Source organism: Balaenoptera ricei, chromosome 7 (genome assembly GCF_028023285.1).
Source record: "Balaenoptera ricei isolate mBalRic1 chromosome 7, mBalRic1.hap2, whole genome shotgun sequence".
Lineage (NCBI taxonomy): Eukaryota > Metazoa > Chordata > Mammalia > Artiodactyla > Balaenopteridae > Balaenoptera > Balaenoptera ricei.
The window spans coordinates 112,131,001-112,152,838 of record NC_082645.1 but is presented as its reverse complement, the minus strand read 5'-3'; the positions used below and the strand labels follow the sequence as shown (position 1 = coordinate 112,152,838).

Sequence of the window (21,838 nt, the reverse complement as noted above, 5' to 3'; positions counted from 1 at the left end):
ATTTCAGGTTTGGAAAGAAATCCCGGCCTGCGATGTATGATGTGACCCCCATCGCCTATGAGGATTACAGCCCCGATGACAAGCCCTTGGTCACACTGATTAAAACAAAAGATTTGTAATCTTTTGGGGGATTATTTTTCAAAAAGATGGGCTACTACATTCATTTAAATATTTTTAAGAAAATGAAAAGCTTAAGAAATTTAAAACGTTAGCTGCTCAAGAGTTTCCGGTAGAATATTTAAGAACTAATTTTCTGCAGCTTTTGGTTTGCAAAAAATATTTTAAAAACGGAATTTGTGAAATCCATGGACTACATTTTAATGTACTTTCAGCTGTCTAAACTATATGCTTCTACTAGTGTGTGCACTTTCCATGGTAGATATTATTACGAAACCCAGATTGTTTTCTGCCGTTGTTACAGAATAAGTCTAAGCGAGGACAAGTTTGTATTTGATGTGTGAGTGTTGGCTTTTTGAGTAGAGTTAGGAAACACATGTAGAGTATGAACCATAATACAGTATACCCATTACTTAAAAAGAAGTCTGAAGTGTTTGTCCTGTGAAAAAGAAACTAGTTAAATTTATTATTCCTAACCCGTATGAAATTAGCCTTTGCCTTACTCTGTGCATGGGTAAGTAACTTATTTCTGCACTGTTTTGTTGAATGTTGCGGAAACCGGAAACATTCGCTTGAGTCTCTTTTTGTCATTTTCATAACATTTGTCAGGCTAGGCCTTGAGAACATACATGATGACAGGGCCTAGTGAGGCAAATTATGATCAAATTGAAGCTGTATTTTCCTTTACAAGTCAAGGTTTTTATAGTTGTTCCTTGCTAAGGGGTAGTAAATGTAAGAGCGTACCAGTTCCCTCAGTAGTGAGTATTTCTCATAGTGCATCTTTATTTATACCCAGGACATTTTTGTGGCTGTATTTGATTGATATGTGCTTCTTCTGATTCTTGCTAATTTCAAAGCGTATTGAATAAATGTTACCAAGTCAAGGATGCACTTGTCTCTCTTTTTTTTTTTTAATTATGTAAAACGTTTGGGTTTGATACTGATTATCAAACAAACAATCCTACTGTCTTTTACATTTTAAATGTTCCAAGATTTTGCATCCAAATGCTGCCCCAAAGTCCCGGAGTCTTTTTAAAAAAACCTACTTTATCTTCACATGGGAACGTTTGGTAAGACCAAGAGAAGCCCTGAAACCAGGTGCAAGGGAGGGGTTTAGGCAAAAAGAAGTATTTAAGATGCTTTTCCTTCCTTCTCTTCCCTTAAAACATCTGTCCCCAATCCTACAAGCGACATAGCAATACACCCACACTCTGATTATTAAATGATGCAGTGCAATATGGTAATGTTTTTAGTTTGTTTAAGTGTTAGGAAGTGAAGTAAGAACAAAATATGAGTGGGGCTGGTTGAGCATCCATGGGAACACATGCGAGCCTTCCATCTTCTGTGGGAAGACTTGGTGGTGCAGTGCTCAGAGACCTCCCTCCACAAGAGACGGCCTGGAAACCACGAAAGTTCAACTCCACCTTCCTGTTGATTCCTCCACACGCCCAAAGGCAATGTCAGTCGTACCAGGACCTTCATTTGGAAGCTGCTTCCATCACACCCTCTCAAATAATTTTCAGTCTTCCAAATTTTTAAATTCATTAGACGTGATACCCCTTTATTGGTCTTTTATCAGTTATAATTTGTCTTTTTAAAGCAATTTAATGGAACCCACTCATTCAGGTTGAGAGCTGACTCATCTGCCTTCTGATGGTCTGAGGCAAACCCCAAACCCATTTGAAGACCTTCGCTTATTCATTTGGACATTCAATAATAATACCTCTCACTGTGCACTTCTTCTGTGTTAGGCAGATGGTGAGCAGCAAGGACCTCACAAAAAGATTCTCGCTCCGGGGTTCACAGCTTGTTTTGAACTAGACCTTCATCTAATAATCAAACAAGTACAGAATTACACTTTGAAGAGCCCCGTGAAAGGAAAGGTAAACAGTGCCATTCAGCAGCTTATTTGTAGCAGAGTGGATTGGAATCTTGCTTCAACCATTTACTTGCTAACAACTTTGGACACCTAACTCTCTGAGCCTACACGTCGTAATTTGGAAAATGGGGATAAGGATAGGACCTCCCTTGGAGGGTCATTGTGAGAATTAAATACCAGAATGTATGTAAATCACTTAGCCCACCTCCAGCATGCATTAAGCATTCAGCAGGTTAGCTATTACTGCTGTTGCTTTTGTTCTTATTTTAGATACAGACCATACCGCAAAGGAGGTTAATAAGCTTAATATCTGTGATCTGCAGTTAGTGCACTGAGGATGGTGGAGGCGTTACGGGAAAGTTTGGAGTACAGCTGCGAATGTGTCAAACACTCTGCCATCTTAAGTTGTTACTTTGCTGTATTTGTGAAAAAAGCATTTAATAAGCACGAGTAAACCACCACCCAGGACTTGTTGAACTGGTGATAGTCTCACAACTTAGCAGAGCTGGAATTTGCCCTGTTCTACTGTGAGGGTTCTCACAAGACAGGGCAACTGTATGTAACAACAGGGATCCTCGCCCCCTAGAAATGGTCCAGCAGTGTCGCCAACTCATTTTGTGGTTTTTTTCAGAGCTCTTTATTCTTGCAAGGAAATGGCATACACGGATAAATCATTTCCAAGTGGTTTAAATTTAATTTCCAAGAGCCGGTTTCTTTGACATTTGTACCCAGGTCTCTACTTAGTAACGTCAGGCTGGCCGTGGATCACCAACTGTGCCCCTACTCTAATGGCCTTCTGCTTCTTCATTTCATGGGACTATAATTTTTTGAACCATTTGGCCTGGCTGTGATTTTCTCCAAGAACTGAAGGGTGGCTGGGAGTCTGAATCGATTCTATTTCCAAACAATGTTGTTGGTCAAGTTAAAAAAAAAAAAAAACGCTTGAAAACCTTTTCAGGTGCAAATAAGTTTAAGTCACAGTTTTACTGTTAAAGCACTTTCCAGTTTACTTCTTGGGGCAAACAGAAAAACCGTAAGAAAGATGTACATTAAATAATTATGAAATTGTAAGTAACCACTCACAATCACCCTGGGAGACACTGTGGATGTGCCCACAACTGCCATTTCTCTACCCCTCTTTCAACCCACCGTGGGGTGGAAATGCCAGGTATCTGCTACCCCAGCTTCCTTTGCTTTTAGGGTGAGCGTGTGACTCAGTGTTGGTCGGTGGGACCTTCAAGAAAGTCTCCTTGGACTTCCTAAAACGACTTTCCTCCCTGATAAGAGAGAGAAGACAGAGTACAGACTTCTTGTTGCCCATTACTCTTGCTTTTGTGTGCTTTTATGTAAGGACCAGAGGCTTGAAATGACTGCACACCTCCCTCATCCATGAGGGGTGCCGTGCAATTCTGAGGATGTCAGAGGAGAAGGGAGAGAGCTGGTGCTTAGTGATGAAATTGAGCTTTTTATTGGGGGGGGGTGGTGGTTAAAATAGTACTTTATTTTTTTCCCAGCGTTATTGAGGTGTAATTGACAAATACAAGTTGCAAGATATTTAGTGCACAATGTAATGATTTGATACACGTATACATTGTGAAAGGATTCCCTGCATCAAGTTAATTAACACATCCCTATTTACCTTTTTTCTGTGTGTGTGAGAACATTTAAGTTCTACTCTTAGCAAATTTCAATTATACAATGCAGTGTTATCAACCGTAGTCACCATATCATACATTAGATCCTCAGACCTTATTCATCTTACGGCTGAAAGTTTGTTCAGCCTTTTACCAGCCTCTCTCCATTCCCACCCCATCTCCCCATCCACCAGCCCATGGCAACCAATTTTCTACTCTCTGTTTCTATGAGTTTGAATTTTTGTAAGAGTCCACATATAAGTAATACCATGAGGCATTTGTTTTTCTCTGTCTGGCTTGTTCCACTTAAGATAATCCCCTCCAGACTCATCCGTGTTGTTGCAAATGACAGGATTTTCTTCTATTTTAAGACAATAATATTCCACATCTTCTTTATTTGTTCATCTATTGATGGACACTTAGGTTGTTTCCATAACTTGGCTATCGTGAATTATGCTGCAATGAACATGGGAGTACAGATAATCTTTTCGAGATAATGATTTTGTTTCCTTTGGGTATATACCCAGAAGTGGGATTGCTGGATCGTATGGTAGTTCTACTTCTAATTTCTTGAGGAAGCACCATACTGTTTTCCACGGTGGTTGTATCAGTTTACATTCCCACCAACAAGTGTACAAGGATTCCCTTGTATAAGGATTTCTTTGCCAGCATTTTTTATTCTTGTCCTTTTGATACTAGATATCCTAAGAGTTGTGAGGTGCTATCTCATTGTAGTTTTGATTTGCATTGCATTTCTGTGATGGTCAGCACCACTAGCCATATATGGTTAATTAAATTTAAACTTTGATTAGAGTTAAGTGAAATAAAAAATTCAGCTCCTCACTTGCACGAGCCACATTGCAAGCGCTCAGTAACCACGCGCACTGAGTGTCTGCCATGTAGGATGGCCCCGTCAGTGATCATGTTCATCATCACAGAATGTTCTAATGGACAGTTTAAGCCATTTAAAATTGGGGACTCTAGTCCTTGCAGCCAAAAGCAATGTAACTGCTTTTGAAATTGTGTTGTGTATGTGCTCATAACTCAATGAGTCATAAGGCAATACTGGATGAATTGTTTTACCAGTCATTCTTTGGAGAGATCAGAGTCAGGGGCTGTGGAAAGAAAGAGGAGAGGGGGCTTGGAAGGTCAGTGAGAGTCCTGGTGTGGACAGCCTGGATGACCAGCCTGTAGAGTCCAGAATTTTCCTAGAGTCCATGAAGAGTCATGAGTGGCTTTGAGCAGGGAAAGGAGAGTCTTCTTAGGCTACAACTAGAAAGGACACAGACTTTGAAATTGTTCTTAACAGGGTTCAATGAACTCTGATAAGATTTGAATTACTCGTCAACCTCAGTGTCTTCAACTACAAAATAGGAATGAAAGTAGCTAATTTAGAGCAGGGGTTGGTATACTATGGCCCAAAGGCCAGATATGTCCAAAGCTTGTTTTTGTACAGCCTGTGCTCCAGCTAAGAGCGGCTGTGTGTATGTATGTTTTAATGAGATCTTTATTTTAGAATAGGTTTTGATTTATGGGAAAGTTGTGAAGATATTACAGGGAGTTTTCATATACCCCACACCCAGCTGTCCTTATTATTAACATCCTACATTAGTATAGCACGTTTGTAACAACTCATAAACCATTGTTAATATATATTATTATTAAAGTCCATACTTAATTCAGATTTCCTTATTTGTTTTACCTAGTGTGCTTTTCTGTCCCAGGATTCCTGCATTGTATTTAGTCGCTCCGTCTCCTGAGGCAACTTTTGGCTCTGGCAATTCCTCAGACTTGTTTTTGATGACTTTGACAGTTTTGAGGGGTGCTGGCCAAGCACTTCGTACACTGACCCTCTATAGGGATTTTTCTAATGTTTCTTTTCATGATCAGACCGGGGTTATAGGTTCTGGAGATGAAGACCATGGAGATAAAGTGCCTTTTTTTTTTTTATAAGTTCTGCATATTTTTTTTTAATACTTTATTTATTTATTTATTTATTTATTTATTTATGGCTGTGTTGGGTCTCTTAGTTTTCGTGTGAGGGCTTTCTCTAGTTGCGGCAAGTGGGGGCCACTCTTCATCGCGGTGCGTGGGCCTTTCACTATCGCAGGCTCTCCCGTTGCGGGGCACAGGCTCCAGACGCGCAGGCTCAGTAGTTGTGGCTCACGGGCCCGGTTGCTCCGCGGCACGTGGGATCTTCCCAGACCAGGGCTCGAACCCGTGTCCCCTGCATTAGCAGGCAGATTCTCAACCACTGCGCCACCAGGGAAGCCCATAAAGTGCCATTTTTATCACATCATACCAAACTATCAGCATGGCTTATCACCACTGATGTGAACTTGATCACCCGGCTGAGATAGTGTTCCTTAGGCTTCTCCACTGCCAGGTAACTCTTTTCTCCCTCCCTCCTGTGCTCTTTGAGTCACTATGTGCAGCCATACTTAAGGAGTTGGGAGTTAGCTCCACCTCCACAAGCAGAGAGTAGTTACAGAAATTATTTAGAATTTTTCTGTACAGATGTGTCTATTGCTGTCTCATTTATTTATTTATTCAATAAGTTATTTATACCAATATGGCCTCATGGGTACTTATTATATACTTTGGGGCATAATCTAATACTACTTTAATTATTTTGTTGCTCAAATTGTTGTCTTTGGCCATTGAGAGCTCTTCCACTTGGCTCCTGTGTCCCTTTGATATTCCCCATAACTGTGTGTATGTGTTAGTATTTCCTTGTTTCCTGGCATGACTAGATGCTTTAGGCTTATCTTATTTAAGTCCTGCCTCAGCCCTGGAATCAGCTACTTCTCCAAAGAGTCTGTTTCTTGGAGAGTGGTTTTTACAGATGACCATTTGAAGTTGATTTGACGACAGCAAACACTAATTTTGAACCCCAATTAAGCAAAATGCTTCCTGCTCCAAAAAGATTTCATTCTTCTCTTTAGTCGACATGTATTACAAAAAAAGTTGTACTCAATTTTTATTATATTTTGACTTGACTCAATAACAAATTTGTGCAACTTTGCTTCCTCTCTTGTTATATAATACAAATATCTACACAGTATGCTTGATTTTACATCTTGAACAGTAAAGCTTAAAATATTTACTATCTGGACTTTTGCAGATAAAGTTTGCTGACCTCAGCTTTAGAGCAGCTTTCTGAGGTGTAAGTGAAGTAACATACTTAACCAGCACATGCTGGCATATTGTAGGCATGTATGTGAGCCTGTGTGGTAAATGTGTGTGTCTCCATCCTCACTGGAGATGGTGAACTCTTTCAGAGCAATGACTCTGTCTTATTCAGCTTTACCACCCCACTGGCTGGTGTGCCGCCAGACCTTCAGTAAACCGTTATTAAGTGTTTGAATTGATTGAATAGCTAAATGCAGAATGGGTTAAAGAGGGATGGAAGACTGTACATGGGGGAATAATTAAGGTGCTATGGTCTCCTTTCCGAAGAAGAGATACAAATGGCCAATAGGCACATGAGAAGATGCTCAACATTGCTAATCATGAGGGAAATGCAAATCAGAACCACAATGAGATATCACCTCACACCTGTCAGAATGGCTATCATCAAAAAGACCACACGTAACAAATGTTGGCGAGGATGTGGAGAAAAGGGAACTCTCTTGTTCGCTGTTGGTGGGAATGTGAATTGGGGCAGACACCGTAGAAAACAGTATGGGGATTTCTCAAAAACTAAAAATAGAACTACCATATGACCCAGCAATTCCACTCCTGGGTATTTATCTGAAAAAAAAATGAAAGCACTGATCGAAAAGATACATTCACCCTAGTGTTCATTGCAGCATTATTTACAATTGCCAAGATATAGAAGCAAACTAAGTGTCCATCAACAGGTGAATGGATAAAGAATATGTGATATATATATTTACACACACACACACACACACACACACACACACACACACAATGGAATACTACTCAGCCATAAAAAATGAAAATCATCCTATTTGCAACAACATGGATGGACTCAGAGGGTATTATGCTAAGTGAAATGAGTCAGATGGAGGAAGACAAATACTGTATGATGTAACTTATACGTGGAATCTAAAAAAATGAAACAAACTAGTGAATGTAACAACAACAGAAAGGTGCTATGGTCTTAACAATTTGAGGCAAGGGTCCATATTAATATGGCACCAATGGGAATTGGCTAAGGGATTTTAAGCATTTATTTATAAAATCTTTGCAAGATCTCTGTCCTTTGCATCTGTTGACCTAGCTTGGCTATTTGAGGGCCTGGACTGCTCAATAGGCTATATTATTTTTTCAATTGTTCCAATTTATCCTGGTCCCTTGCAAGCCACCATGCTTTGAGGGGATTTTATAGACTTTATTGAAAGCTTTGAGGGAGCATTGCCAAGAGGGTCATATTGCATGGTGAAAGTGAAAGTGGCCTTCCACTATATGCAGATCCCATTTCCTCTCTTGTTTTTTCTTTCTCTCCAGAGCCATGAGAAAACTCATCCCTTGCTTTGTTTCATGTGGAGCAATTGCTCCCATCCTCAGGATCCTTAGGAATTCACCTTTTGTCTCAAATGTACACCAAGTATGTTTCCAACCAAATGCTGATCTCTTCTTGAAAGGACCTTCTGATAAAAACTCCCAGGAAAAAAAAAGAAAAAAAGAAAAAAAAAACAAAAAACCTCCCAGGAAAGTTAAATTATCCATATGTCATAACATCTATGTAACTGTTTAGATGCCTCTGCCTGCAGGTAACAGACAACCCAACACACACACACACACACACACACACACAAACTTAAACCATAAGGAAATCTTGTACCTGGTAGTCTGGAAGCAATGCGGGCTTCAGGATCAGCTTGATCTAGATGTTCTGGCTATATTTCTTTGCAGTTCCTTTGGTCTTGTCCTCCTCTGTGTAATGACTTCATCACCAGACTGCTTCTCTCATGATGGCAGAATGGCTCTGATAGTTTCTGTCTTAACATACTCTGCCTGCCCTATATAGATGTGTACCCACTCACCCCATCTCTACTCTGTTTCTTTTTATGTTGCATATTTTCCATCATACTTGACACCATCTGGAATGACACTGAGTTACTTTTTCAGTTCTTTATTTTCTGTTTTTTCCTGCTATGATTTGAAATCCATGTTGACATAATTGGATAAATCCAATAAATAAATCCAATTGACATAATCTAGACATATTGACAATGTCTAGAACCGTGCTTGACACATAATGGCTGCTTAAGAAACAGTTGTTGAATGAATGAATGCCAGGACATCTAGAGGATGAACTGGAGGTTGACCCAGAAGCTCCCTCTTAGAAGTGAGGGGACTTCTTCCACAGAATCTCCCAAACATCACTCAGCTCTCATCAGCCCAAATTGGATCTCATGCACACTTTGGAATCGTTCCTCATGGCCGGCTAAGTGGCATACACTCACTGGTGAAGGTCCTGATTCCTGAACCAATCACTGTTGAAGGGCATGGGATTATCATGGAGCTGGGAAAGCCTTCATCACACCCGTGAACACATGGAATATACAGTGAGTGGTGGGATGGGAGAAGCACCTGAACAAAATGGAAGTGCCATTACAATGGGGGAGGATACGAATGATACTAGGAGGCCACCAAAAATGTCCTCTACATCAACATATAGACAAAGGAGTGACCAGAGTGAGTGGGAAAGATGAAGAAGCATTAGACCGAGAGTTTACAAACCTGGATCCTTATCTTAACTCTTTCTCTAACAAGCTGATAGAACTGGGCGAGTCATTTCACCTCTCCAGGACTGTGCTTTGTCATTTTTGATATTGAGAAGTTGGACCCGTTTCAGAGGTTATGGCTTGACTTTCATACTTGTTATTTGATCCACAGATATGTTTTTATTTGTCCTATACTATGTGTGTAAACCAAAATTTAAAAATGATAAGAGTCTGCCTCCGTCTCTCTCTCTCTCTCTCTCTCTCTCTCACACACACACACACACATATTACCACAAGGCAGCAAGTGACTGAAACTGAAATGAAGTTGCCCCTTTAAGATAGATGTACACAATCCCCACCACTCTCTATTGTCTCCCTGGTACTAAAAATGAATGTAAGTTACCACTTACAATCTTATTTGTCCAGCAATGTTTGTTTGGTTTTTGCTTTATTTTCTTTTTGTGGATAAACATTTTTCTGTAGCTATGCCTTCAAAGTAGGTAACCGAGCATTATATTAAGTGAGCTGTGTGTTTCAAGGAAAATGAGAGCATAGTTCCTTGTGGAAGTGAAGGCTATTTGTAGTGTTTGATATGCAAAAAAACCTGCCTATTTGACTTAGTTACATTATTTTCCTGGCCCCTGGGGATATTTGTGTTGGGAGCCCACGACTAGATCAGTGATTTTAAAAGCTATTTTTTTAAAAAAGGTATTCTTGTCTTCCAATGAAATATTACTTGGAAGTGTGATATATAAATCAGATTAAAATAAGCAAGATGATCTGATTGAACTTGGTTGAGGGGCCCTGGTCCCCAGCCCCTTTGGCCCCGTGTGCTCACTACCCCCCACCCCAGTGGTCTCTGAGAGGATAGGAAGACCCGTAAGAATCCCATAGAAGGCAGTCTGTCTAGCTTAATCCACCTCCAAGACTCTTCATCTCCCCATCCTTTGATGCACGCATCTATCCAAGAGGTGTTAATGTATGAGCACGTATGAGGCTGGTGCTGGGAACTAAGTGAGTCAGATGTAATTATTAGCTGTATACCACAGAGACATAATACTTGCCCCATGGATTTTTTTTATTGAAGTAGAGTTGATTTACAATGTTGTGTTAGTTTCAGGTGTACAGCAAAGTGATTCAGTTATACATTCATATACATCTATTTTTTTTCAGATTCTTTTCTCTTATAGGTTATTACAAATTACTGAGTATATTTCCCTGTGCTATACAGTAGGTCCCTGCTGGTTATCTGTTATAGATATAGCAGTGTGTATATGTTAATCCCAGACTCCTAATTTATCCCTCCCCACCCCTTTCCCCCGTGGTAACCATAAGTTTGTTTTTTTTTAATTGTGGGTCTATTTCTGTTTTGTATATAAGTCCACTTGTATCATTTTTTTTAGATTCCACATATAAGCAATATCATATATTTGTCTTTCTCTGTCTGACTTACTTCACTTAGTATGATAATCTCTGAGTCCATCCATGTTGCTGCAAATAGCATTATTTCATTCTTTTTTATGGCTGAGTAATATTCCATTGTATAAATATATCACCTCTTCTTTATCCATTCATCTGTTGATGGACATTTAGGTTGCTTCCCTTTATTGGCTATTGTAAACAATGCTACAATGAACACTAGAGTGCATGTATCTTTTTGAATTAGAATTTTCTTCAGATATATGCCTGCCCCATGGATGTTAAAGGCTAGAAGGAAGACAGAGATTTGAAATACATTATTTCATCAGGTTCCAATACCAGGATGTTATGGGAGCTCCTAGCAGGGAGAACCTGGTAAATTTCTATAGAAGTCAGGGAAGGCTCCTTGATATGTAACATCTAAATCAGGATCTGGAGGATGGTTAAGAATTACCCAGGTAAAGGGAAGATATGTGAAGTATCAGTGAATGAGAGTAGGTACTTCTGAAGAACTAAAAAAAAAAACTGTCAGGCTAGAGCATCAACATGCAAGGTCAGGATAAGCATGCATTACTCTATGACCCAGCAATTTTACTCCTAGGTAAATGCTCAAGAGCAGCAAAAGCATGAGCTGAAAAAAGTCTTGTGGAAGAATGTTTATACCAACTTTATTCACGATAGTCTCCAATACAGTAGAATGCCACTAAAAAAATAAAAAGGAAAGAACTACTGAAATATGTAGCAATACATCAGAATCTTATAGGCATAAATGTTGAGCCAAAAAGCCAGACACAGCAGAGGACATAATTCATGATTCTGTTTATGTGAGATTCCAGATCAGGCAAGACCAATTTATGGTGCTAGAAATCTGAACAGCAGCTGCCTCTGGGTACAGAGGATGAGGGGATTGACTGGAAAGGGACCAGAAGGGCATTTCAGGGATACAGAACTAGTCTACATCTTGTTTTAAGTGACAGTAGCAAGAGAGTATACATTTGTCAAAGGTCATCAGACTATATACACTTAAGATCTGTGCATTTTATTATACATAAATGTTTAAAAGTCGATAAATTTTTAAAAACAATAAGGTCACTAAAAAAAAAATGCAAGAAGGAGAGTGGGTGAATTGAAGATGGAGAGGTGGGCAGAGACCAGAGGACCTCTGGGGTGGGGGGTAGGGTTGTTTTGTGCCAAGACTGGAAGAAAGCGAAGGTCGCGTGTTGGTGGGGGAGGGTGATTGCACTGCGGGCATTCTAGCAGAAATGAAATCCAGTCAGTGCATCACCAGCCTTGTTTCCTGGATTGCATCAGCAGCTCCATGATTTTGTCATGTAGGTTTTGCTTGGATAAATTTCCATGCTAGTCATTACAGTTTTCTAATCCACAGATTAAAACTTAACCCACAGACACAGTCCCAGACCAATGGAAAACCAGTTGCTGTTATCTTTCTGTTGGCTTATTTGAAAATCTCCAAATTGCTAAAGAGGATGTCTACAAAACTGAAATCCTTTTATTATTAAACTAGCCCATGTGGAAAATACTCCATGGCCAAATTATCTTTTAATAAGGCAATTTCCTACTTTCCCAAGTCAAAAGGCCCCTTAATTTGAAATTCTGATATTGTGGTTTCCTTATATTGGAGCCAAACGACTCTTGCAGTCTTTCAGAAATGTGACTTCCGTGGGGACTTGTAGTTTAACTCATTACAGCGTGATCTTTCTTGCAGTGAGGTGGATGTACATCCCTTAAGGACAGAAAGGGTGTAATAAACATCAAAGTGGTCCTTAGATCAAACTGAATTTTAGACATACTACTCAAAACACACACACACACACACACACACACACAAAGACCCACACACAGACATTCTACGGAGGAGCAGCATTTCAAAACCAATGGCGTAGACTAGGGTTTCTTGAATTCTGTGCTATTTATATTTTGGTCTGGGTTATTCTTTGTTGTGGGCTGCCCTGTGTGTTGTAGGATGTTTAGCAGTGTCTCTGACCTCTACCCACTAGATGCCAGTAGCATCTTCTGCTTGTGACAGCCAAAAATGTCTCCAGGTATAGTCAAATAACCCCGGAGGACAAAATCATCCCTGGTTGAGAACTATTGAACTAGACAATCTCCCATTCCTTTACATTTCCTCATCTGTCCATTCATTCTCTCACTCCTTCAGTTCGTTCCATCCATTCATGTTACAAATGTTCTCCAAGCACCCATCATGTGTTGTACAGGTAGTGTTCTCAAACACCCCCTCCTAACCCACTGGTGTCTCATGATTGGTCTAGGGGTGTGGAGGCAACAAAATGCTACTAGCTCTAAAGTATTCAATGTCTTGTTTTTTTCATGATTTAGAGTGATTCGAGATTTCCTTTGTAATATGATGACTTGCACTCAATATTCCAATAAAAATAGCTGGCCAAAGTGCTGATCAGTTTATGCAAATGATCACTTTTAATCCTCACAATAATCCAACGAGACAGGAACTTTTATTCCCGCCATTTTCAGGTGCAGAAACTAAATCCTAGAGAGTTTAAATAGCTTTCCAAAAGTCCCACAGTTTTTAAGACATGGAACCAGAGCTCCTATTCATAATCACCATCTATCTATCCTTCCATCCATCCTTCCATCCATCTCTCCCTCCCTCCTTCCACCCACTCACCCACCCACCCATCACTAATTCATTAGACCTTCATATGTCATGAATTCAGCAAGTATTTATTAAATGCCTATTACATGCCAGTTAGCCCTTCCCTAATAGCTTTTCTAGTTTGCTTTGTGGGGGGAGGAGAGCAGCGCCATGGCAGCAGGTGGGCCAGGAATTGCTCACAATCCTGCGTATCATGGGCTTCACCCAGGATGCTGTGCCTGTATCTTTTCACAGTAGTGGGTGCAGGGAAGCTCCCTTTTGAGTCTCAGTTCAGAAGACAAAGGAAAGGAGTTGGCTCTGAGTTTTGTGCTTGAGAGGGAGGCTTCCCCTGGGGCGGGTGGACGTAGGGTCTTTGCTGTTGTCTTCTCAATTGGCCGATGACCTTGGGCCATGTGAGGCAGGCAATAGATATGAAGGCACTTTCAGAGAGAGAGCCAAGCTTTGCATACCGACTCAGGCTTCCTGTGGTTGAGAGGTGAAGGGTGTTTGGAAATTACTCCACTCAACCCTTAACAGGTGAGCCATGTGAGACCTGGCCGGGAGGACCGGAAGATGACTTTCCCAAGGTCAGGGGAAACAAGTGCTAAGAAGAAGCAAAAGATGGGTTCGTGTAGCTGGAAGGATGAGCAGCCCTTCTCCTGGCACGTTGGACACATTCCATGCATGGTAACTCATTATTACTCCTAATGGGCCCTTGTCTCCATTGGCCATCCTGAGGTCAGCTGTGCCTGCAGAAGACAACAGGTGGTATGCTGAGATCAGGAATTGGCTTCAGGAGAGGCTGCTTTATATAACTGTTTGTTTGCCACATGGACATGTTAGCACAGCTCAACTTACAGACAACTCATCAGTGCTTCAGCTAAGAACTCGGGAATGAAGTACAGAAAGCTTTCAGGACAGGAGGATATGCCAACGGAAAGGCTTCCTTTCCTCAAATCAGGCAGAGAGGGACATGAATTAACATGGTTTGTTCTTTGTATGACTTGTTAGGTGTGCTGCAAATGGATTAACTTTAATTCTTAAATCGTCAGACACTAGTGATGGGAAATACTTACGCAATAGTATAAGAACTGCAATCGAAACCGTTTTAAATGTGGAATCATCTAATTTGGAGGTAGTTGGTAATCCTAAAGTAAGCTAAGGTTAAGTTGAAGGTTATTGTACAAGTGGGTTGGTTGCTTTTCAGGTCTTTTCAGGGCTCAGCAGAGTCAACCTTTCTTGAAAGGCTACAGCTATTTGGATCCCCTCCATAAAGGATGCGTGATCTCCACACCATTCTCCATGGTACCTCCCTTGAAGGCAATCAATCACCACTTAACATGCAGACAGGACCAATTACCAGCTCTTTTCTCACATGGATGACTCATTCCCAGATCCATTGCTCCCAAGGCACCAAACAGTTTTTCCTTCAGCCCCTTCTGTTTTGTTTAGGTGTTTATGCAGCTCAATTGTATGGTCCTTTGGGGTGAAACTCTATCTTTTATCCTTGTCCCACTCATCATGTGTCTCCATCATTTGTTGAATGGTTGTCTTTGAGGCTCCCTTCTGTGCCTCTCCTGTCCCCTCATATGGGGGGGGTGGGTAGTGGCTGAGGAGCTTCAGGAAATACTTCCCTGCCCCCAACACTCCCATACCAATTCTTTTATTTCCATTACTCCAAATTAATGTGTTTGCACCAAATCAGAATTTCCCAAGCTTGCCTGATTATGGAAATCACTGGCACACTTGTGAAAATAACAGACTTCAGGACCTTCTTCAGTGGAGAATGATCCACAGACCTCTGTTCTGGGCCTGCCTTGGGCTAAGTTTTGGACCAGGTTCTAGCAGATTGATTCAGCTCGATCATCTTCAAGGAACCACAGTTGTGGGGGGGGGTGTATTGAAAGCTTTGGGTAAGAGGGGGGCTGGGGGTATAGAATGTAGAAGAGCCAGACACAGTTTTCTGTGTACTCAGGGCTGGGCCTGCTGCGTGAGCAGGGCCTTTGGGTCAGCTCAGAGTAGGAAGGCTTCCATCTTGGGGGAGAGCATAGTAAAACAGATGATTGTTAGTTATTTCTGCTCCAGCCCTGACCGTCCTCCTTAAACTCTGCTCATCAGTTTGGTTAATGCCATACAATTGGCACAGGAATTCGTTCCAAGCAGTTCACCCTCAGGAGCTGGGGCCCTCGGTACGCTTTTAAAGGTCCTCTGTCACTGGAGGTGAACTTGCAAGTGGCCAGGGCTAGGGTCAAAAAAATGGAGAAAATTTTTTTCAGCACAGTTGCACGTTTAAATCTAGTTGTGACAGAAAATAACTCTGATCTCCTAGTTTCCAAAGACCTCAGAATTTTAATCTATAAATTATACCTTTAATTTATTTGCATTAAAAAATAGAACTTTCTGTTCAAAATGCTCTCAGACAAATGTAATAGCTAATCTCAGATCCCATTGTGTCAAGGACATGAATCTAGGGAAGTCGGCAGAAGTAAGGTTGCTTGTCTTGGGTTTGTCTTTATCAGACTTGTGGGCACCTCTCAGTGATTACAACTGGCTGGTCAAACTGTGGATATGAGGATGGAGTGGGGGGATCTGGCAATCAGCTGTGCCTGCAAACTCTGCTCCACTCAGCTTTTCTGAGCCTTGCTCTGGGAGTGGGTCGTTTGTAAGCAACTCATTAAGTAAAAGTTGCTGGAAGCCATTGCTCTTCCATCTTGTCTTTTTTTTTTTTTTTTTTTTTTTTTTGAAGAATGAAAGATTCTTTAAATTCTATAGTGCTTTACAATTTTCAAAAGTTTCACATACATGATTTCATATAATCCCATAATAACCCTTATTTCCCCTACTCCTATATTGCCCCTCCCCCCTTCCCTCTCCCCACTGGTAACCACTAGTTTGTTCTCTATATCTGTGAGGCTGCTGCTTGTTTTATTCACTAGTTATTTTGTATTTTTTAGCTTCCACATATAGGTGATATCATGCAGTATTTGTCTTTCTCTGTCTGACTGATTTCACTAAGCATAATACCCTCCAGGTCCATCCATGTTGCTGCAAATGGCAAAATTTCATTCTTTTTTATGGCTGAGCAGTACTTCATTGTATACATACACCACATCTTCTTTATCCGTTCATCTGTTGTTGGACGCTTAGGTTGCTTCCATATCTTGGCAATTGTAAATAGTGCTGCTATGAACATTGGCTCCTATCTTGCCTTGGCTCCACACTTTTGCTCTTACATCCCAGAGCACGTTTCCTCCTCACAAGGATCTCCAGCATTCAGCAGTGTCACCAGAGAACACATCAAAATAGAGGTGACTTCGGGGGAGCTATTTCCTTGTTAGCCAGCAAGCTTTAATTTGTCCAAATAACCAGATTCTTCAGGGAACTGATATTTTGTCTTCATATTCATATTATTAAGCTGCACTACTATATTTAAAAGGCCTCCTATTCCCAAGTCCAGACATACAGACCCTTCACCATGTGCAGAGCTTGAAATCTGTCTGAGGGTCCTTGATGAGGGCTTCTGTCCTGGGCTTATCCTCTGTGTCCACACACCATCCTTCTTCTGGGCAGTCCCTCTGTTCTCAATAGGGAGCCTTAACAGCTCTTGGTCCATACAAGTCCCCTCTGCTTGGTTTATCTGAAGTTGCAAGGTTTGCCCCACGTGATTTCCACTCTGGCGACAATGCAGGCATTTTGAGCTGCTGTGGACAGCGCATCCTGTTTTGAGATTTTGTAGAGTGTGTAGAATGCAGAAGCTACTACTGGGCCACTTCCCCTTCTTTTGGGTATTCCGTTTTGTTCATCAAGGAGAGGTCATGGTGATTGTCCCGATGGCCTGTCACTCCCCTGCCGTGTGGTCCAGCACCGGGCACATAGTCTCCCTGATTCTCACAGTCCTTTCAGATCCTTGAGTTCTAGGATCTGTTTTCTATTTATTGTCCCAAATGTCCAGAAATTCCCTGTCCATCTCCAGTTGATGCACAAGTACTTTAAAAGATTTGCTTTCAATGAATATATTTTCCAAATGGATTTGCATTTCCATTTTTAGGTGATTTTTCAATAAGATGCAGAAGACTTTACATTTTACACAAATACATCTTCTTTCCCTTTGTGCCTTCTTCCATTACCTGTCTTCTCCGACGTCCTTAGAGCACCGATAATATTCTTTTTCTATAAAAAGCTTAGAAAACTCAGTATGAAAAGTCTTAAAATTCAATAGAGTAGTGGGGAAAGAACATGGACAATTTGTAGAAGAAATACAAATGTAAAAGAGAGAAAGGAATTCCAATTCGCTTGTAAGTCAAAGTAAAATAACAATGAAGTGCCACTCTCCTCTTATCAAAATAGCAAGTACAAAGTGTGATGGTGACATCACAGGAGTTATAAAGTCCATCCTCTCCTACACATGAGGAGCGGCACAGCTCTGAAATTGACTTGGGAAGGGCCGCCTTCTGATGGAGGGACCGGGAGGGGGATGATGGGGCTTTAGGAACCTTTGTGTGGAGTTCGGTTTAGTTGCCATGTGCCCAAGATTGAGGATGAAACATCGATCAGTCAAATTAAAGAACGATAATGAGAGGGAGGCATCAGGCTCCCCCTTGACCGCCCCCCCCCCCCAAAGAAGAAAGCCATTGTTGGGCACACTCCACCTAGGTGTGACACCTGCAGAGAGACCAGCGGATGGCGATGATGCATTTGGCCTTACAGAGGCAGATGTGGTGGAGAGACCGGAAGGGCAGGCGTGCGGAGGGTTATTCCATTGCTCTCCCAGGCTTTGGCTCAGTGCACGCGTGTAGTGCATATACACTTTAAGAAAAAAACTGGAATCCTACCGATGCCTGGTTGTTAACCTATTTTTAATTAAACATTTTTTTTCAGGAGCGTTTTCCCTTCATTAAACATAGGCTTTAAAGTCGCTGTTCAAAGACTTCTTTCCCAGGGAGACCCGCCATGACCTGTATTAAAGAACAGCCCCTGTCACTCTCTTCACAGCTTTCTCACTTGGTTTGCTCCTAACACTAATCGCTGCAAAATACACAAATGTGCACGTGCATCGCGCTAAGCTAGAAGCTGTGGGAAAGCAGGAGTCTCCTCTCTTTCACTCACGCCTGTCTCCTCAGCGCCTGGACTTCAGACAGGTGCAGGGTAGGTACTCAATGAATGTTTGGTGAATGAATAAACGAGCAAATGAATGAACGCTACATAATAGCTTATAAAATGGTTACTCCCTAAAATTAAAGAAATCTTTTTCCAAGTTTAATGAGGAATAATTGACATATAATCATATATATTTAAAGTATACAGAATGTGTGTATGTATATATGTATATGTATATATATATATATATAAAATGATTACCAGTTCCAAGATAATTAACACAGTCATTACCTCACATAGATAACTGTTTTCTTGTGATGAGAACACTTACTAGTCTCAGCAAATTTCAAGTATGCCATACTCTATTATTAACTATAATCATTGCGCTGCACATTAGATCCTCAGAACCCCTTCATCTTATACCAAGTTTGTACCCTTGGATGTACATCTCCCCACGGCCCCCTACCCCAGTTGCACACACAAGTGATGCCATACAGAATTTGTCTTTCTCTGTCCAGCCCATTTCACTTAGCATAATGCCACCAAATTCCATCCATGTTGTCAAAGGTGAAAAGAGTTCCTTCTTTTTTACGGCTGAATCGTATTCCTTTGTGTATATATACTTCATTTTCTTTATCCTACCATCTGCTGAAGGACATTTAGGTTATTTTCACATCTTGGCCGTTATGAATAATGCTGCAGTGAGCATGGGAGTACAGATATCTCTTCATACTTTCTAAAATTTTAATCATATGTTTATCACTGGACATTCAAGGGACTTGCAACTTTTCACTCTTGTCCGTAAAACTCCGATGATCATCTCTGTACGTAAATCTTCATTAGTTTCACTAAGGATTTCCTCTTGTCAGACCACAGGATATGGCATTGCGGGTAAGAAGATGAAGGTTCTCGCAATGGAGTTATCTCTTAAGGCAGAGACTTGGTCGTTTGGGACCTCCGTTGGCAGGTATAGGGTCTGGAATACATCGGAATATATCAGGAGCTCAAGACATGTTTGGGGAGTGAACCAACTAAGCAGCCAGTGGAGCTAGAGGAGGCTTTGTGCTTCTTGGGACTTGGTGCCTGTCTCATAGGTCCTCTAGGAGCATTGGGACCAGGGTGGCCTGGCGCCACGTGTGCTGTGCCTGGCGGCCAGATGGTCTCCTCGCCCACGGAGGCCTGTGGGTGGGTGGCTGACACATGAGTCATTGTGGCCACTGAGAATGGCAGGGAGCTCAAGCAGCCTCGTGAAATGGGCTCTTTGCCCCAGGAAACATTTTGTGGAGTCCGAGGACCAGAGGGGACCTGAGTGAAGAAATGGGATTTGATAGTCTTAAGTGCAGAGGTGACAAATGTCTTCAAGGGTTTTCTGGGCTGTAATCGGTCATGTTTGGGGCAGGACCACAGGAGCATCCTGGCAGAGGCCATCTGGAGTGCCAGGAGGCAAGACAAGGGCTAATTGGTTGTGTATGTCTCTGGTAGGAGGCTCAAATCTCCCATTGCTGGCTGGAAATCCTGGCTGGCGAGGCGGCTGCTCGCTCCCTGGGCAGAAGAAGGCCAGCATCCGTCCCCACTTCCTTCCCATGTGCTCTTCCGAAAACCCCCGTCATCACTTTTTTCTCCCCGCCTACACGTTGCTTGTCGTGGATTTGGGGCCTGTTTGAACGGGAGTTAGTCTTGGTTTAACTGACTCCATGAACAGGTAGAATGGAGCCCTTTATTTTCCCCAGGTACCATTTATGGGTTAGAAATGAAAGGGAATGGGGAGCAAAATAGGAAAACGTGTGTTGGGCAGGACCATCTGCTTGGGGAGCTGTGAGTTTGGGTTATAGGACACTAGCACTTTTACAGACTGGGCAGCTCCCAGGAATCACTCCCTGTACTAAGTTGCTAGTTAACACATCACAGATGGGTCTAGAAGTCCTTGAGCTCTGAGAGGTCAAACTTATTGGATGACTGCCTTAGACCATTCCTGCATGTCCGTGGCTGAAATCAAGCCACCAACTGGTGGCTGCTGGCCAAGGAGCCTCCCAGGGCCACTTGTCAGCATTTCACCTGGCATACAGGCTTCCTGCCCCAGGATGAAGGAAACTGGGCCCCAGGGCTGGTCCTTCTTTTCTCATCATTTTGGTGTCTGCTGTTTTGACTGGGATACAGGCATTTTGTTTCTTGCTGGTTTGTGCGAAATTTAAATCCTGAGGGACTTTTGCAAAAGTGGATAGGTTTTCTCAGCTTCCAGATCACCGGTTCTGGGAGACAAGCAGCTAGTGGGAAGAAGGGGAGGTTCCTAGCTATCATTTTGGAAGACACCAAGCTGCTCATGGCCCCGAGTGAAGGAAGGAGATTGATGTTTATGGGAAGGGACTTGCTATTACTGGGAGCATTTAAGCTTTTGTCAGGGTCTGGTTAGGGGCTCAACTATTTACCTTGTGTATATGTGTGCAGAGCCAGAGGAAAGGATACCCTGGCAAACTGTGAGCTACACACAGCAAAGCTTTATGAACCAGTCATTCTACCACTTGCTTCACTCGCTTTTAATAAATAACATCTTGTTTCTCTTCAAATTGACAACAAAAGTCATAAAATGTGTCAGGCCCAGGGCTCTGATGATCCAAAAATGCCACCTGCCTGAGTCCTGAATCCTGTCTGAGACTGGACAAATTAGGGATTGAGGGTTGCCAATCAGTGCACAGAGCTTGGCACCTTGACCTTGAAGGGAATCCTCACCGTCAGAGACTTTCCCTAAAGCTTAGCTCTCAAACTTGGCTGCACTTGGGTGGCCAGATGAAACTCAGAATGCCCAGTCAAATTTGAATTTAGATAAGCAACAAATAACTCCTTAGTATATGTATGTCTTATGCAATATTTGGGACATACTTATGCTACAAAAATTATTAGTTATATGAAATTCAAATTTAACTAAGCCTCCTGTACTTTTATTTGCTATATCTGGTAACCATAGACTCTACACTGGAATCATCTGAGAATTTCAGACAATGCTAATGTCTGGGTCCCACCTTAAGAAATTTTAATTTAGTTGGTTTTGATTGGGCCTGAACATTGGAGATTTTAATATACAGAAAGGGCCAACAGCCACTGGGCTAAAACAATAACTTCTAAACTGTTTTCAGCATTGCAAAGCTTCATGTACTTTTTCATCTTAGCCATCGAGACTCCTTTAATGATCTGCTTCATTTAATCTGATACTGTGGGCTAGTCAATCACCTGGAGCCTCAGTTTTCTCCTCTGTAGATGGGGTACGAAACCAGGTTAACTCCTGATCCTCAACATTATCCATCAAATTGCTCCTAAGTGCAGAGAAGCATGAACTGTATCCCAAAGGGTCTACAGCAACCGGCAA

At 41.7% G+C, this 21,838-nt stretch overlaps 1 protein-coding gene across 1 annotated transcript in view; it reads left to right on the top strand.

The window, feature by feature from the left end:
• DNER (delta/notch like EGF repeat containing) overlaps positions 1 to 146 on the top strand; it is a 322,853-nt gene extending 322,707 nt beyond the window's left edge. The window contains exon 13 of the mRNA XM_059927455.1: positions 8 to 146. Within this exon, the coding sequence (XP_059783438.1) occupies positions 8 to 119 (112 nt within the window). The 3' untranslated portion in view covers positions 120 to 146. The remainder of the gene's footprint in view (positions 1 to 7) is intronic.
• Positions 147 to 21,838: the final 21,692 nt, after the last annotated feature.